Source organism: Plecotus auritus (genome assembly GCF_963455305.1).
Source record: "Plecotus auritus genome assembly, chromosome: 6".
Lineage (NCBI taxonomy): Eukaryota > Metazoa > Chordata > Mammalia > Chiroptera > Vespertilionidae > Plecotus > Plecotus auritus.
In genome coordinates, this window is record NC_137773.1 from 16,688,537 (window position 1) to 16,706,175 (window position 17,639).

Sequence of the window (17,639 nt, forward strand, 5' to 3'; positions counted from 1 at the left end):
CCTTCCTGGCCAACATCTGCAACCCCATTTGGGGAAAGGGTTGTTATTGCAAAAAAACACACAAAAAACCAAAACACTAGCCCTGAAGTTCTCACATGTCCATCCTCTTCTTCCTGCCCCATGCTTTGCTTACGCCTATTGCTCCTCTCTGCATCCAGTCGCACTTAAGAGCTGAGTCTCCTTTGTGTGACAGCACATGTGTCCTCAAGGCCACTGTCATCACCATCAAACTGTGTTTTGGACTGCTGGTTCCTGGCAGTGCTGTAGTTTTATGCTTCCACCTTCTAAGAGAGACAGAACAGAAAACTGCTTTAAAAGTATGGCCAGGACCAGCAGACCTGCTTTGAAACCCGGCTCTGACACGGTACGGTGAGAACCTGGACAGTTACACGTCCCAGTTCCCAGTGTCCTCAGTTACAACATGGGGAAGGGGTTAGTACCATGAAGGTGAAGTAATTGAACACTTAAATATATGTGAATGATTCTGATTGCAACTTTTCCGGGTTTCCCAAGCTCAGAAGGATCCAGGGTGCGGTGGAGGCAGGAAGGTGACCCAAGCTTCTTTGATATTTCTGAAGATTGCCTTCCTTAAAAATATGTTGAAATCTTGTGGTCTAGAGTGTTAGTTTTGATCCCAACCCCAGAGTTCTGTCTGCTTCAGTGTACCTGGGGTGGAGCCCGACAGGCTGCATTTTTAACTAGCTCCTAGCAGTTAGGTAGAAGAGGAAGCAGATTGTTCCTTGGAGATTCAGAAGACAAAGGAAAGGCCAAGTAGGTGCCCGTCACAGAGAGGTAGTTTCTGGTTCAGTGTAAGGACTTTCTTTAACTCTCAGGAGCTCCCTGTTGCTGGATGTGTCCAGGGATGAATGGCCATCTGGCAGATTCCTGTACAAGGTAGAATGGTCATTCATTTATTCATTCGTCCACTTATTCACCAAATAAACATGGGCCTCCTGCCTTGTAGCAGCTGGAAGCTGGGGAGAAGCCTCAAACAAGGCAGCCATGTCCCCTGCTCTTAGGGAGCCCATAGTCCAGTGAGTTTGGCTGATTCCTAAAGTCCCTTTCAATGTGGAGACTCTGAGAGGCCTATGAGTGGCCAAGGACTGGCAAGAATGTGGTCACCTGTGAGGTTCCCTCTGGATGGCTTTCTTTGGAGCATCTTAGTGTCATCGGATGAATAATTCTCCCCCTAAGACTGAGAAGAGGCTGATAATGTATTTGTCAGGAGTACATTTTCAGTGAGAACATTTACATCCCACTGGCGCCTGGATAGACAATTAAACTCTGAACCCCTGCCTGTCTGTCCATTACGCAGTCTCTGAAACCAGACCTAGGAAATGGGGCTGCAGGAATGAGCTAATTGCTTTTTTTTTTTTTTTTTGCCACTCCCAAGTGATCTACTGGAGAGTTACTGGCTGGGGAGATTTAAAGGGAAATAGGCAACTCCATCAGTTTTGCTGGGTCCTTCCATTGTACTTCCTGTTGAAAGCAATAGTGATAAACGCTAACCTTTACGGAGCTCCACTCTGTACCTACTTGGTGGTAAGCCCTTTTCATGCATTTTGTCGGTTTACTCTTATGGCAATCCTGTCAAGTAAGAATGTTATCTTCATTTCTGAAGAAGAGAAAACAGATATATATTCAGAGGGAAAAAGTAAGTCGCTTATGGCCATAGAGACAATAAATGTCAGAACTGGTATTGAAACCTTACTCTTGCCGACTCCAGACCATGTTCTCAACTCCTAGCATGCCGATCGATTCATACATTTACTTGTTCCTTCATTTATCCATTCCTTCATCCAATAATTAGTTAAATTGTTCTTTCATTGAGTAATTGTTAAACAGGGATATATACTGGTGAGCAGAGCAGCTTGGCCTTTGTCCTATGGGGCCCACAGTATATCTCCCTCCGACACATAAGTGACTCCTCTCTAGGTACTTGGCTACTTAGATGCTCAGGAGAAAGAGGACGGCTAGGAGGCAGAACTCGGCAAGTTAGCTACTGACACAGTGTTTCCTTGTAATGAGAGCTTCTCTACACAAGCTGAGTTTTGGGCTTTGCTTTATTTTTACATTTCCTCGTTGGGTTTCTTTTCTTGTTGTCCAAGGCTGGATGTTGAAGGGCTTGACATGATGCAAGAGATCATTCTCGTGGCATTTGCCTTCTGACTGCACTCTAGGGGCAGAGGGGAATCCGAGCGTTAGGAGTCCCAGAACTCTTAGAGTTGGGAGTGACTCTAGAGACTCTCTTCAGGGACCCCATCTTTCTGGGAAATCTCACCTCTTCCAGAATCAGAGTGGTCCCTGCAGATTCCTTTGGTTTTCCATGCTGGCCTGAGCCTATATTTTCTTCTTCTGAAAAGGAGTTTCAAATTAGGTTTTCAGTTTTCAAAATAAACGCAAGATCATTATTTTAAAAAAGCAACCGATTTTCAGAAATATGCAACTGACATTGTGAACATCTGCAGTCCCCTGAGATAACCACCATCAGCAGTGGGCACTTGCTTCCCCAGTTGTTTTCAATGCATACACTAGGGCAGCGGTCACCAACTGGTGGTCCGCGGACCATTGGTGGTCCGTGAGGTCTGAAAGGTTGGTGACCGCTGCACTATTGTGTACTATTATTGTTTTTCATTTAAAGGGATTTTGAAAATGCATACTTTCCTAAAATTTATTTTTTTATCGAACTCAATTTTAGACATTCTTTTCAACTAGTACATATAGATCTACTTAATTCTTTGTTTTTTTGTTAGACTCCAATTTCTCTTCCATTAGAAACCCTTTGCCCCCTGACCTTGATTTTCTATAGGTACATTCTGCTTTCAGTGTGGCTGAGCTAATTGGAACATCCATTTGGCTCCATTATTATTATTATTATTATTATTATTATTATTATTAGAGGCATGGTGCACAAATTCTTGCACAGGTGGGGTCCCTCCTATCTGGGCCTGGGGTGCGGGTGAACCAGATTCGAGGCTGTCAGGGCCCCAGCAGCAAGGTCTGGGTCAGTGCGCATCGTAGCTACTGGCCAGTCGTCTGGTCGTTCCGGTTGTTTGGTTGTAAAGGTCGCTTGGGCTTTTATATATATAGATTATGTTTTACTTTTAGAGAAATTCTAGGAATCTTGTTTGGTGTCCCTTTCCTTTGGTGAAATATTCTTAACCTCAGCTTCAGGTGGTCTGTAGTAAGAGAGAAACCAATGTATAATTTTAGAAAAGAAAAGAATTTATTAGAAGGGTAACACACAGAAATACCAGGTCTCAGGAAATTTGAACCACTAGGTCTCAGAAAGGACAGGCCAAGGCAGACTCAGGAATCCATGCAGCAGGAACAAAGGAACAGATGAATTGCTCCCATCTGTTCAGCTCTTGCGGCATTATTCCATTGGCTTAGCTTGGATCATGGCCACCCTTGGCTAGGCTAGGGAGGACACCTGGATTGACAGTCTCACCAAAACATGCAACAGGGGAGAGGTATTTCATTAAAGAAAAATTGGTGTGCTGATCCTTCCTTGGATGCAGTGGTAGAAAAATCAATCCAGGTAAATTTTGAGTTATGTGTTTGCATGTGTGTTCCCAGGACCCAGAAAAAGTTGAAGATCACTGCTTTAGTCCGTTGACTCCATCTGGTTGTCTGAACTCAATGACGACCCCCACAAATACAAAATTCATAGCAAACTCTCCCTCATGGTTTTCTTTTAGTTTCTTAGGCCCTATGGCCGCCCCATTTCTCCTGCACTGAGATGTGGGGGGTAGTTCTGCCTGCTTCAGTTAGAATGGCTAGCCATAGTTCCCAGGAGGGTGGAGTCCATCACCTCAGGAGACTAATGTCTTTTCTTATTCTTCACAGGTACCTTTTCGCTCCAACCTACACAGAAACGCATTATACTCCGAGTGGCAACCCTCGAACCTCCACGCTGAAATCCGAGGTAAGTTCCAGTCAACGAATAGCTACCAAACAGCTGCCCTCCCTGGCCCCACCCCTGGGAAGTGAGGAGACAATAGCAGGACTCTATGGAGGTGTCCTCCTCCAAAGCCATTGTTTCTCCTGACTGAAGACCAAGGGAGCCAGCAGGAGAGGCCAGGTGTGAACCTCTTGTTTCCTACATGTGCCCTCTCCTTTGATGGCTAAAATGGTCAACTTTAGGATAATTGCATCTGATTAAAATTGGTATAAATCACCATGAAGCATACATTTTCCTTGCTTTATGTTAATTACTCACATATTAATAGAAGGTTAAGCAAAAGGGGTGATTTCCTGGCAATCCTGTCATCTTACCCAATCAGATGTCTAATTGTTCCTTTTTCATTTGGATCTGTGAAGTTTTGTAATCTGCTAAGTTTTTTGTAGCCTGCAATGTGTTTTTTAAATGTGACTTTAGGTTATGAAGATTTTCTTATTTTACTTCTATATCCATATTGGCTATTTTCCCCCTCAAAGTGGTTTTTCAGTACAGATGTTTGTCATTTAAAAATGGTTTTTCAGATGGATACATTTTTAGTTGGCTTCACCACAACCCACTGGTGGACATTGAAGGTAGTGAATCATGCACATTTCATGGTTTGCCTGCTCTTCCTACCAGGGGACCCATTAAAGTCATAGGCTCAGAGCAGTGGTTCTCAATCAGGAGTGATTTTGTTTTAAATCATCCATTTACTTAAACTTTCGTTGATATGCGGGTAACTAACATGAAGCAAAGAAAATATGCTTCACGATGATTTATACCAATTTTAATTCAATGTAATTATCATAAAATATACTATTTGTTTGTTTGACCATTTGAGCCAGCAAAAGAGGGGGGCACTTGGCAATGTCTGGAGACAGTTTTGATTGTCATGGCCAAGAGATGGATGCTATTGGCACCTAAAAGGTAGAGGCCAGGGATGCTGCTAACCTACAACACAGGACAATCCCCCTTTCCCCTGGGGAATTATCTGGCTCCGAGTGTCACTGGTGCCCAAGTTGAGACACTGGGTTGCATAGACCCTTCTCAGATGCTGGGCTGATGGGATGGGCTGAAGAAGAAAGGAAGATGAACTCTGGCAGGGGACATAAGGGACTTGAGTGGCATGTACATAGAGATGGGAGATGTGGCGTGAAGACAGCAGCACAGGCCACTGTCAGTCATTACCAACTCAGGTTACTTTATCAGATTACCCTTGAATGACGAAAGGGACACTAGATGTGTGGTAGCAGGTAGCAGGCAAGTTGGCTGTGTCTTTTTATCTTTGGGGAGGCTGTCCAGCTGTGGTGTGTCCTCACATATTCTTCAATGCCCCTTGGCCAAAACTCTTTCCTTCCTTAAGATTTCTGTTCTCCACCTTGGGGGAGATAGGGAGGGGACAGGCGTGCCTCGAAAGCCCTATGTCTTGAAAGCCCTAGCCATGACAACCTCACAAAGCACCCTCCTCTGTGTTGGGCTCTGCATCGGTATACCAGCAGCTCAAGAATGGGTCTTAGTGCACAAGTTTGCTGTGACCTCATGCTTCCTGCTATGAAAGCCCCTCAGGGTGGCCCCCTCAGGCCAAGGAGCTGAGAAGGAATGAGATGACTTCATGACTGTTCATTTACTTGCTCTTTGTGCTCTCAGAATTAGGCAGAGAACCAGCCCTCTATCCCAGAATGCCCCTCTTCCTGAAGGTCTTGCTGACCCAAGTATGGCAGAAGTTATTGTTTTCTTACATCCCCTGCTACAGCAAAGCCCCCACCCTGCCTCATGGGGCTCCCAGTCAGCTTTCTTATTTGGGAGCTGAAGACTCAAAGAGAAGTGGGAATAGAATGAACCATTTAGCTACATTTGACCCAAAAGTTGAGGACCACACTCTACTACCAAACTTGGCCTGGGGCAGCGGGAGTTCTGGGAACCTTATCAAATTCATCGGCTGGGCCGCTAGGCTGTAGGCTACAGCCCTAATCTAGGTCAGATCGCTGGGGGAATGGGTCTGTGAATGTGTTCCAATAGAAAGAGTTACAGCGTTTGGGGTCTGAAGCCAGGGTTTTAGTCTTGGCTTTAGCTATTTGACCTTAAACAACCCTTTTGACTACAGTAGTGTTGAGTTTCTTCTTCTGAAAATTGAATATGCTAAGATCTGACTCTCAGGGCTGTGGAAGGGTAAAATGAAGCACTGATTTTATGGGAATTTATAAACATCTCTTGCAATGCCACATTTTACACATGAGGAAATTGAGAGAAAAGAAAAAGTAACATGCTTCAGTTCAGATAACCAGCGAGAGACTAGACCTCAAGTTTCCATTGGTGCTAGAAGATCATAGTTTTGACAAGTTAATTGGTATGCACTTTGCTGGGAGAGGCAGAGCATGGAGTCTGAAGTCAGCCTGCCGGGGTTTTAATCTCCATTCTGCTGTGTGGCCTGTGAATGACGAAACCTCCCCAACCTTTAGTTTCCCTTTTTTAAAAAATGGGACAACTATATCTACCTCATAAGGCTTTGGTCAGAATTTTTTTAAAAAATCTGTGTAAGTTGTTTATCCAGTAGTAAAAGCTGGATGGATGTTATCCCTTGTTGTTACTAACACTGAATGGCAGGCATTATTACAGTATACTTGCGACATCGTGTGTGAAAGCCCTTTGGAAATTTAAGGCATGCTACAAAAGTCAGTAGGGATGCTGTTTCAGAGAGCACCAGGCAGTGAGCACGTCAGCGCCAGCCCAATGGGAGGAGGTACCAGGACTCTTCATGGCTCTGAATTCTCTTTACATTTGTGTACTTCTTGACTCTCCATCACTCCAATATCTGCGAGTCCCATTTACCCCATACAGGCTCAGCCCCCTCTTCTACCCACAAATGATCCTGGGTCGTGGAGTCCATGGCCTTGTTGCTGAGTTCTAAGGACCAGGTTTAGAACTTAAATGCCGACCATGTGCCTCCAGGTCCCACAAGAGCCAGGGGCGGGGGGTGGGGGGATGGAGTAGGGGGAGATAGGTGGAGAAGCCATGTGGCAGGCTGGCATTTGAGCGTAGATGGACTCCTGGCTGGAAGGAGGGTCATGCCCACCTCCCCTCTTTTACTGGTGCTGCAGGATGTCCCTGGCTCAGTGGCTTTCCTTTGTGCCCCGCTAAAGGTCGGGATCTGACTTGTTTCAAATCCTTAACTGCCTCCTCCTGACTGCCTGGGCATGAATCGGGGAGGAGCCACCCTGCTGGTAGCAGATTGTGTCTGAGCAGGTGAAAGAGCACTGGACTGAGATTGACCCTGAGTGGAGTGCCAGCCTGGCCTGTCCACTGTGACCTGGCTGCCTGGCTCAGCTGGGCAGGGCATAGAATTGGCACAGCACAGGCCAAAGATTCAGCCCCTTGGTGGGCTTGCCGCTCCCTGAGGCCACATTCTGCCTTTGACAAAGGATCACTAATGTTTATTGCCGGCTGCCCCAGGCCTGTAACCTTGCATTCACCCCTTGAGTTAGCACTTGAGGTCAGACAGAGGTTGTGCAATTGTTCACATAGCTGCTCGGTATGGAGCTTGTATTTAAACCTGGCCTGGGCGTGCCAGAATGCTCAAGTTTAATTATTAGGCTATTAATTAAATAGCCCTGGGCAGGAGATGGAGCCAGAGAAGACAGATGAATGGGTCACTTCACCTAGGTCACATGTCTATCTGCTGGGTAGCAAGGAACATCCTGCTGGTGGATCGCTGGGACTGCGCAGCCTCAGGGTGTTGTGGTGGGTGGGGGAGGAAGCTTCCAGCAGCTACATAGTTTATATCCTTCCTAACACTTACCTGTTCAGGACCTGGCTCTGCCCTGGGGGTTACCCTCTCTCCCTTCTGACCAGCTTCTCTCTCTCAACCATTTGGGAAGGAGCTTGCAGCGATGGCCCTTTGTTACCACCCCTCACTGTGCCCAGGACAGTCCCGGTTTGCACCCTCTGTAGCCTTCTCAGCAGTGTCCTGGTTTGCCTCCTAAATGCTCTGGTTGCCCTACTTATAAAGCCCTCTGCTGGCATCTCCAACCTTTATTTCGAGCCACTCTTCATGGTTTGTAATTATATCTCTGTATGGCTTTTTCCTTTAAGATTGGCTCTCACCAGACCGTGGAGTCCCACTGTAGCTGGATCTCTGTTTGTTCATTGTTGTGTCTCTGGGGCCTCGCCCGGGGCCTGGCACACAGCAGTGCTCCACAGATGTTCATAGTCACGGAGGAATCCAGCCGGGCTGGGAGGCCACATGGCCCTGAGACACACTGACTAGAGAGCAGCATCGGGCCTTTGGCGTCCACAGATGTAGGTGCCAAGTTCAGGCACGCAGGGATTCAGGGAGGTACAGAAAAGCTGGCTCTCTCCATTTCCTAGGGCTGCTGTAACAAAGCACCATGAACTTGGAGGTTTAAAACAACAGAAATGGATTCCCTCATAATTCTGGAGGCTAGAAGTCCAAAATCAAGGTGTCGGCTGGGCCACGCTCCCTCTGTAGTCTAGGGAAGAATCCTTCCTGGCCTCTTCCTAGCTTCTGCTGGCCCCTGGCCATCCTTGGTGCTCCTTGGCCTGTAGCTTCATCACTCTAATCTCTGCCTCTTCTTAAAAGCACCCCAGTCTAGTATCACTTCATCTTAACTTAATTACATCTGCAAAGTTCCTATTCCAAATATGACCACATTCTGAGGTTCTGGGTAGACATGAATTTGGGGGAACACTCTTCAACCCTGTAGAGCTGGGGTGGGGAACCTTTTTTCTGCCGAGGGCCATTTGGATATTTATAATATAATTCGTGGGCCATACAAAATTATCAACTTAAAAATTAGCCTGCTATATTTGGTCAAACATTTCATTAACTCACCCCTAATGACTTGGCAGGGCCAGATCAAATGACTTCATGGGTCTTATACAGCCTGTGGGCCTGATGTTCCCTACCCCTGCTATAGGTACCTCTAGTGGGGAGGTGGGCTCTTCAGAAGCCAGTGTTCCTGTGGCCAATATCATGGAAAGAACTCTGCACTGGCTCTGAAATCCTGGTCCTGCACTAGCAGAAGGACCTGCGGCAAACCTCTGTGCTCCTCTGAGCCTCAGCTTCTTTGTCTGTTCATTGGGGACGATGACATCTGCCCCGTCCCACCTCTCAGGACTATGATGAGGATCAAGTAAAGTGGAGGCTTGGAAAGCTGTCCGCTGGTTGTCAGTCAGGTTAGGCTACAAATATGATCATCCGTGACCTTCACGGGACGTTAACATTGCTGGGCCTGACCTCCCCTTTCTCCTGGCTAGGATCACTGCTTTTACCATGGGACGGTGAGGAAGGCGGAAGAGTCCAGTGTCACGCTCAGCACCTGCCGGGGAATGAGGTAAGAGGCCCTGACAGTGCTGGGGGACACCTGGCTCTCTCCCAGGAGTGGGATTCTCAGGACAGCAGGGCTGGCCTTGGGCAGGGGCCTTGAGAAGCCGTCCATTGGGTGTGTATGCAAGCCAGTTCTGAGAAGGGCTGAGCTTGGGAATGAACTCGAGGCTCTTGAGTTTCAGTGATACTCAGGTATGGTGAAGCATCGGAGCAGGAGAGGGATGACTGCCCCCAAAGAGACAGTTGGCTATACTCAAGATCCCAAGAGGGGCTTGCTGTGTGTGTATGTGTGTATGGCGGGGTGGAGGGCATACTGAAAGCACAGGGGTCAGTCAGGAGGCAGAGGGGGAAAGGGAGATGTGGCAAGAGTCTTTATTGCAGCTTCTGCAGGAAGAAACAGGCAAGGCTTGGGATTAGTTTCAATAATTTCCGTGGGATCTGGGGCTCAGGGGCTGTCTCTAGTTGTCTGGTACCTGGCCTGAGGTGAACAGGGCAGGGGGATAGTGGCCCAGAAGTTGAAAGCCACATTTGAAATGCATGCTCACTGGCGAGTTGTTTACTGTCTCAAGGAATTGGCTAACCCTGGGAGCAGATGTCAAAGCATCAGAATGTAGAATATAAACGATGGGGTCCACACACTTGAAACTGATGAGTTGGAACATTTATTCCCACTTCCCCTTTGCTCTTCTCTGGTAGAAGTACTTCTAGGTGGCAAAAAAATGAAATAGGCAGTAGTGAAAAGAGAGGGCGGGAAGAGAAAGGAGAAGCAAGGATAATGTTCAAGACAGAAAGTTAACGGAAAAGTTCCGCCTAGTAGGCACGTGGGAGAGAGAGTGACTCTTCATTCTCTGGGCCAGGCTACCTGGGTGTGAGCCAGTGGCCCTTTACCTGCTGGGCGACCTTGGGTCTCGATGATCTGTCTCATTTGTAAAATGTGGATAAAGGGACTATATTCCTAGTGTCGTGAGGATTGGATGGGTTAATAGATACCTAGTGTGTACAACTGGCTGTCACATAGGAGCACCCAGTCACCTCCTCGATCCTTGCTTTCTGGGTGTGGCATGCAGAGGGCCAGCGTCACCTGGGAGCGTGTTCAGTATGCAGTGTCCCTGGTCCCACCCAGACCTACGGGTTATAATCTGCATTTTACCAAGATCCCCCAGTGTGCCCGGTACAGTTTGTCCCTGAGAATGTATCTCCTTGACAGTATAAATTCTATCTCCAATATCTGTTTCTCCAGCCTACCCGAGTGCTTTGCATATAGTAGGACCTATACATGTAGATTGAAGTAGTAAATACCACTTGTTTAGACTCTCCCCACACTCCCTTTCTTTTGGAAAAGAGATGATCTGAAAATTCCCTATTTTAATTGCCTGGTTTTTTTTGTTTTAATATATTTTTTTTGATTTCAGAGAGAAAGGGAGAGGGAGAGAGATATAGAAATATCAGTGATAAGAGAGAATCATTGATTGGCTGCCTCATGTACACTCCCTACTAGGGATTGACCAGGAATCGAACAGTGACCTCCTGGTTCACAGGTTAATGCTCAACCACTAGCTACACCAGTCAGGCTAATTTCCTGGGTTTTAATGTGATGCCTATACCTAATGTGTTGATACACTGTCTCTATGAAAAAAAAAAAAAAAGAAAGAAAGAAAAAGCCCTGATGTGTAGCATCTGCCAGTATGCTGGTAAAGCTATTCCCACCATGAACCATTTAAAGTAGACAGCATGACGGTACTGCAGGCAGAACTGGGAAGATATGCACATGACTGCCTCTTATGATCCCGTAGGTTTTTCCACTGTGTACCCTTCTTCTCTGTCAACTGATTCATTCAATAATTGTTTGTTTCATTCAGCATATTAATAGTGAGTGCTTGCTCTCTGCCCATGCCCTACACAGATGGAGGAAAGACAGGCATTGAAAAGTACTTTTCTGGGCCCTCAGTTTCCTCACCTGTAAAATGGGCATCAATGACAGGCATGGTAGAGAATGAGATGTGCTATGTTAACTGCACAAGCATATGCAATTATTGTCGTCTTACACCATTTTATAACGGTGAACTGCTCAGATTTACATAGGCCCACATGCAAATGCTAGGCTGCAGATCCCACGTGTTTGTTTATAAATTGGCCATGTCTCCTCTGTAGGGCTCCACGGTGAATCAGCCAGAGGGAATTAGGCAGGAAACAAGCTTTGGCTGGGCCATAACAGTGGCCTCCAGTCCCCCTACTCAAGTGTCTTGGTTGAGCCAAGCCAACTGGCCTCCCGGTGGTGTTTACAGGCCCAGCCAAGGCCACCTGCAGTCTGCAAGTAAACAACCGTCTTTCCCAAGAAGCAGGAAAGGGAGCATGCAGGTGTGACTTGCATCTCTCCACCCCTTCCTCTGTCCCCTTGGTCTGGAGCGGTGGGAAGTTGGCTTGGCCTCTTGTAAATCATTCCCGCAGCCGAGCTGACAGGGGAAACCGGGTGAGCCGCCCATGTGTTTCTGTTTTGCATGCTTCCCTCTGGTGGGGCCCACTCGCCTTCCTTTCCCAGCCATCTCACTACACACCTTAAGCAACCAAGGGTGTCTGTGGACTCGACTGATTTAAGAGCTGGAGACTCGTGCCAGATGGCTCCATTCGGGCTCGGGAAGGAGCAGCTGCGGCAGCTGCAGCCTTCAGACCCGTTTAACACTCAAGTCCCCCACCCCCACCCTGGCTCATAAAGTGATGTCGCAATGGAAAATCTTTTAGCAATTGAGCTTGTCCTGGAAACATGCTCCTGTGATTGGAGAAAGTAGGTAGGACTTATACCAAGTGGATTCTTCAGATACAGAGGAATTCAGCTGAGTTTCTAGATGGTTGCTAGGCCCCCTCTTCCCTCCAAACCAGTTCTTTAAGCTACTTCAATTGAAGAAGTAATACATGATCATAGTAAAAAAAAAAAATTCAGATAGTACAAGAGTATACAATGAAAGGTAGGTCTCTTACCCTGAATTTACAGAATCTTCCCTTTTAAGCGGTGGGCATTGTTCTCAGTGTCTTGTGTGTCCCGTTAGATATTCCTTGCAAAAAAAGAATATAGGTATGTAATGAAGTGCTTTTGTCATCTTATTTGGGCCACTGACCCCTTTGAGAATTGAGTGGAAGCTATGGATACTTATAAACTACACCAGTAAAAAGATGTACTACAGCATTTTGTTAGGGATGTCGGGTGTCCATACCCATCAAGTCTGTCTCCAATGAAGAACTCATCCTCTGAATGTCTACAGGACTTCTCATCTGCACAGATACGTGGCAAACTAACACAGAGTAGAAATGTAAGGAGCGAGGATTATTTGTGAAGAAGTCTAGGCAGCACTGGGCAGAAATGTTCTTGATTGAACCTGTGGGTTGTGGGAGACACTGTGTGTGTGTGAGTATGTGTGTCCCTAGCTCACTGTCAGCAGGAGAGATATTGGTTGCAGTAAAAATATTTTTTAAAATCTGATTGGTCAACTTATTTTTTTTTTTAAATATATTTTATTGATATTTCACAGAAAGGAAGGGAGAGGGATAGAAAGCTAGAAACATCGATGAGAGAGAAACATCGATCAGCTGCCTCCTGCACACCTCCCACTGAGGATGTGCCCGCAGCCAAGGTACATGCCCTTGACCGGAATCGAACCCGGGACCTTTCAGTCCGCAGGCCGACGCTCTATCCATTGAGCCAAACCGGTTTCGGCGGTCAACTTATTTTTAAAGAAACTGCTTATTAAGAATTGTCATTACATAATTAATTAGTGTGTCAAACATTCAAATAATGTAGCAGTGTTAAATGAAAAAAGTGCAAGTTCTTTATTTTGTCCACCCTTTCAACCAATCCCATTCCCCATCTGTAATCACTGTTGGGTGTATATATAATTGAAATACATAATTGTGTGTATATCGTATATATATGTTACACATATATATTACTTTTTAATCCAAATGAGATTACCCCATACATACCATTCTGTAATTTTTTTTCCATTTAACAAAAAATTGTATTTAAAATAAGTAGAAATCACAAAGTTTACATGGCAAATTCTGTAGAATTAATAGATGACCTCAAATGCTCCATACTTATCTATCCACATCTTGTCCTCACGAGTTCTACTCTATAGTCAAACAATTTCCTTAAACTGATTTGATTTCTTTCTCTTTTTTTAAATTGAATTTATTGGGGTGACATTAGTTAATAAAGTTATATAGATTTCAGGTGTACAATTCTATAATAATTATCTGTATATTACATTGTATTCACCACTCCAACTCAAGTCTCTTTCCATCATGTAATTTTGTTTCAATTTAACATTATGTCTTAGGCATACAGATCTATCTCATTCTTTTAATGGCCGCATAGTTGCTTATGTACTAATTTATGGCATAGTTTCTTACGTACTAAAGTCTGTCAAAGACACACAGTAGATCATCTGTAGTGATCTTTTTTTTTTTTTTAAATAAATCTTTATTCAGATTATTACAATTATTTCTCCTTTTTCCCCCCATAGCTCCCCTCCACCCCTTTCCCACCCCACCTTCTGCCCTTACCTCCCCCCCCACTGTCCTCATCCATAGGTGTATGATTTTTGTCCATTCTCTTCATGAACCCCCCATACCCCTTTCCCCCTGAGAATTATCAGCCCACTCCCTTTCTATGCCCCTGATTCTATTATATTCACCAGATTATTCTGCTCCTCAGGTTTTTAATTCACTTGATTTTTAGGTTCGCTTGTTGATAGATATGTATTTGTTGTTCATAATTTTTTCTCTTTTTCTTCTTCCTCTTCTTTAAGAATACCTTTCAGCATTTCATATAATACTGGTTTGGTGGTGATGAACTCCTTCAGCTTTTTCTTATCTGTGAAGCTCTTTATCTGCCCTTCAATTCTGAATGATAGCTTTGCTGGGTAGAGTAATCTTGGTTGTAGGTTCTTGCTATTCATCACATTGAAAATTTCTTGCCACTCCCGTCTGGCCTGCATAGTTTCTGTTGAGAAGTCAGCTGACAGTCGTATGGGTGCTCCCTTGTAGGTAATTAACTGTTTTTCTCTTGCTGCTTTTAATATTCTCTCTTTGTCTTTTGCTCTTGGCATTTTAATTATGATGTGTCTTGGTGTGGTCCTCTTTGGATTCCTTTTGTTTGGGGTTCTGTGGGCTTCCTGGACTTGTAAGTCTATTTCTTTCACCAGGTGGGGGAAGTTTTCGGTCATTATTTCTTCAAATAGGTTTTCAGTATCTTGCTCTCTCTCTTCTTCTGGCACCCCCATAATTCTGATGTTGGTACGCTTGAAGTTGTCCCAGAGTCTTCTTACATTATCTTCAACTTTTTGGATTTTTTTTTTTGCTTTTTGCTTTTTCGGTTGAGTGTTTTTTGCTTCTTTGTATTTCAATTCTTTGACTTGATTCTTGTGTTCCTCTATTCTGTTTCTGGGTCTCTGTATAATATTTTTTATTTCAGTCAGTGTATGTTTAATTTCTAGTTGGTCCTTTTTCATATCTTCGAGGGTCTCGTTATATTTATCGGCCTTATCTAGGATATTCTTAAAAAGTCTTATAACGGTGGTTTTGAATTCTATATCCAGTCGTTTGTTTTCCTCCATTTCTTTCGTTTGTGATCTGATTCTTTGACCCCGCATTTTCATTGATTCCCTGAGTTGGTAAGGTAGATATTTGTGCTAGGTTTCCAATATGGCCCAGTGGGTCTGCTTCCCCAGTTAACCTGAGGTGGACACTCTTGGTGCACCCCTTTGTGGACTGTGTGTACAGCCTTGTTGTAATTAAGTCTTTATTGTTGTTGGTATCACTGGGAAGAATTAACCTCCGGGCCAGTTGGCTGTAAGGATCAGCTGTGTCTATGCTGGGAGAAGCCCGGTGCTGGAGACAGCCCTATAGGATTAGACTTGCCAAATTGCAATAGCCTCTGTGCTCAGCTTGGATGGGGTGGAGTCTCAGTCTTGGCTTCCTGTCAGCCCCGCCCCTGCGCGCATGTGCGCTTTCAGTCCTCCGCCTTCCCCAGCTCGAGTCTCCGCCTGAGAGTCCAGACTCCCCCCACAAGAGCGTGGGTCCCCAGGGGCTCGCCTGGAACTGGGGTTCACTGCAGTCAGAACTGGGGCTCGGTGCAGTCAGAATCCTCTGACTCCCCTCCACTAGGGAAAGCCTGTGGCAACCCCCGCAGCCTTTGTGCGCACCGGCGTGGCGCGTGTGCGCACTTTCAGTCCTCCGCCTTCCCCGGCTCCCGAGTCTCCGCCCGAGAGTCCAGACTCCCCCTACAAGAGCGTGGGTCCCCAGGGGCTCGCCTGGAACCAGGGTTCACTGCAGTCAGAACTGGGGCTCAGTCAGGATCCTCTGACTCCCTTCCACTAGGGAAAGCCTATGGCTACCTCCGCAGCCTTTGTGCGCACTGGCCTGTGTGCGCCTTCAGACTTCTGCCTTTCCCAGCTCGCGGTCCGAGGCTTCCTTCCCCCTTCCGCCAGAGGAAGTCAGCCAGGCTCTCAGCCGCCCTTCCTCTCTGCGCGCACAAAGCCCCTTTGCCATACCTCCAATTCTCTGTGAGCTTTTCTCCTTCCTTCTAGTTGTAGAATTTTCAATCAGCCTGCTTTCCTGTGGTTCTGGATGGTGTCCATTCTGTCTTTTAGTTGTAGTTTTGAAATTGTTGTGCGAGGCAGCAGTTTAGGTGTTTACCTATGCCGCCATCTTGGTTTCTCCGCTCTGTAGTGATCTTTTTGATGCATTACTCTTATAGCAGATCCGTCCTCAAAACTCTGGGGCCCACACTCACTGTGGTTGGACTCAGGTTCTGTGGGAGACTGAGGATGAATAGAAGAGTATGCATGGGAAGGGTGCATGACGGCCTGGAAGGCACCTGAGTTTGTGATCTGACTCCACACCTCCCCGCCATGTGATCTCTGAGCTTTCCTCCCCTATTTCATTTTCTCCTTAGCTTTGTATTGGCGGGGCTGGTGCCTCCCTGTGGTCCTTACTCAGTTCTATTAGATGGTTCCCAGGAGGCTGCTGAGTCCTGGGAGGGGACTTGGGGATGGTGTCTGGGCCCCACCACAGGCAATGAGCCTGGTCAGGAAACCTGGGATCGGCTCCCTGCCCCAACAGTAACTTATTACGTGACCTCGGGCAAGTACCTTTTTCTCTGGACTTTGGTTCCTCTCACCTGATAAAGGAGGGTAGACCAGACCATGTAAAGAACCCTTCAGCGTTGGAAGTTCTGCTCTGCAGAGCGAGTGGACAGAATCTCAGGGAGGTGGCACCTGGGACAGAAGGAGGTGGCCCATAAACACACAGCCAGTCCATACCTGCCTGCCTCTGCCAAGGAGTGGCAAAGCCCATGCTCCTTTGAATACCTGGCCTTCCTTATGCAGAATGGATGAGAAGTGCTACCTCTGAATCAGGCGCAGAGTAAGCCCTCATAGGGAGTACCATTAAACTGTGACATGTGTAGACTGGAATCAGACAATTCCTGGTTTAAAACCTGACAGTTTGCTTCAGTTCTCCATCCTCAAATTTTCTCACCTGTGAAATGGGAACAATAGTGACATCAATGGGTGATGGGTGCAACCTCCTTGAGAGCGGGGACCTTTTTTCCCATCGTGCTGCATCCCCAGTGCCTGGAATAGTTCCTGACAATTGTAGGTTCTCAATACACATGCGTCGAATGGCTATCAAATAAAATGCTCTGTACCCTCCCTGATGTGTAATATATGCCAGTGGTCGGCAAACCGCGGCTCGTGAGCCACATGTGGCTCGCAAGCTGTGGTTTGCCGCTCTGTTGACTAATGAGTTTGCCGACCACTGACCTAGACTCTAATATCGATTCCAATAATTACAGGCTGTTGTTGTTCCTTGTGATTAAGCCCCTATCCCAGAGCCGCATGTGGCTCGCAAGCCGCAGTTTGCCGACCACTGGTATATGCTATTCTTTTTAATGTTATTTTGATTGTTATTAAACATTGCCTATTCCGTCAGTTATCACAGCAGCCTTGGGAGATGGCCAGCATTGTTGAGTGACTTGTCACACAGCTAGGAGACAGCAGAGTCAGAGTTGGAATCCAGGTGTGCCTCACCCCAGCCCATGCTCTTCACATGTGCCACCCCTGGGGGAGCACATCACCTGTCTGCCTCTTTCCTCCCTTCTATGCCACCTTCGAAGCTCCTACTCCTCACTTGGATGCAAATTGGGGTTAAGGGGGAGGAAGGAAAGGTCATTACCTCCTAGGGCCGCTGTGGATGTAGGGAGGCAGGGTGTGTCCCCCTGGGTTTAGCTCTGAATGGACAAATTCCCAGGAAGCAGCCTTGCTTAGTTCCTTGAAGGACGCTAGTGGACCAGTCCTG

General features: G+C 46.4%; 1 protein-coding gene across 3 annotated transcripts in view; it reads left to right on the top strand.

Moving 5' to 3' along the window:
* Positions 1 to 17,639, top strand: part of ADAM19 (ADAM metallopeptidase domain 19) — an 87,825-nt gene that overhangs the window by 34,644 nt on the left and 35,542 nt on the right. For all 3 annotated transcript variants that reach the window (XM_080675822.1, XM_080675823.1, XM_080675824.1), the window contains exons 4-5: positions 3,850 to 3,928; positions 9,218 to 9,294. In XM_080675822.1, the coding sequence (XP_080531948.1) occupies positions 3,850 to 3,928; positions 9,218 to 9,294 (156 nt within the window). The remainder of the gene's footprint in view (positions 1 to 3,849; positions 3,929 to 9,217; positions 9,295 to 17,639) is intronic.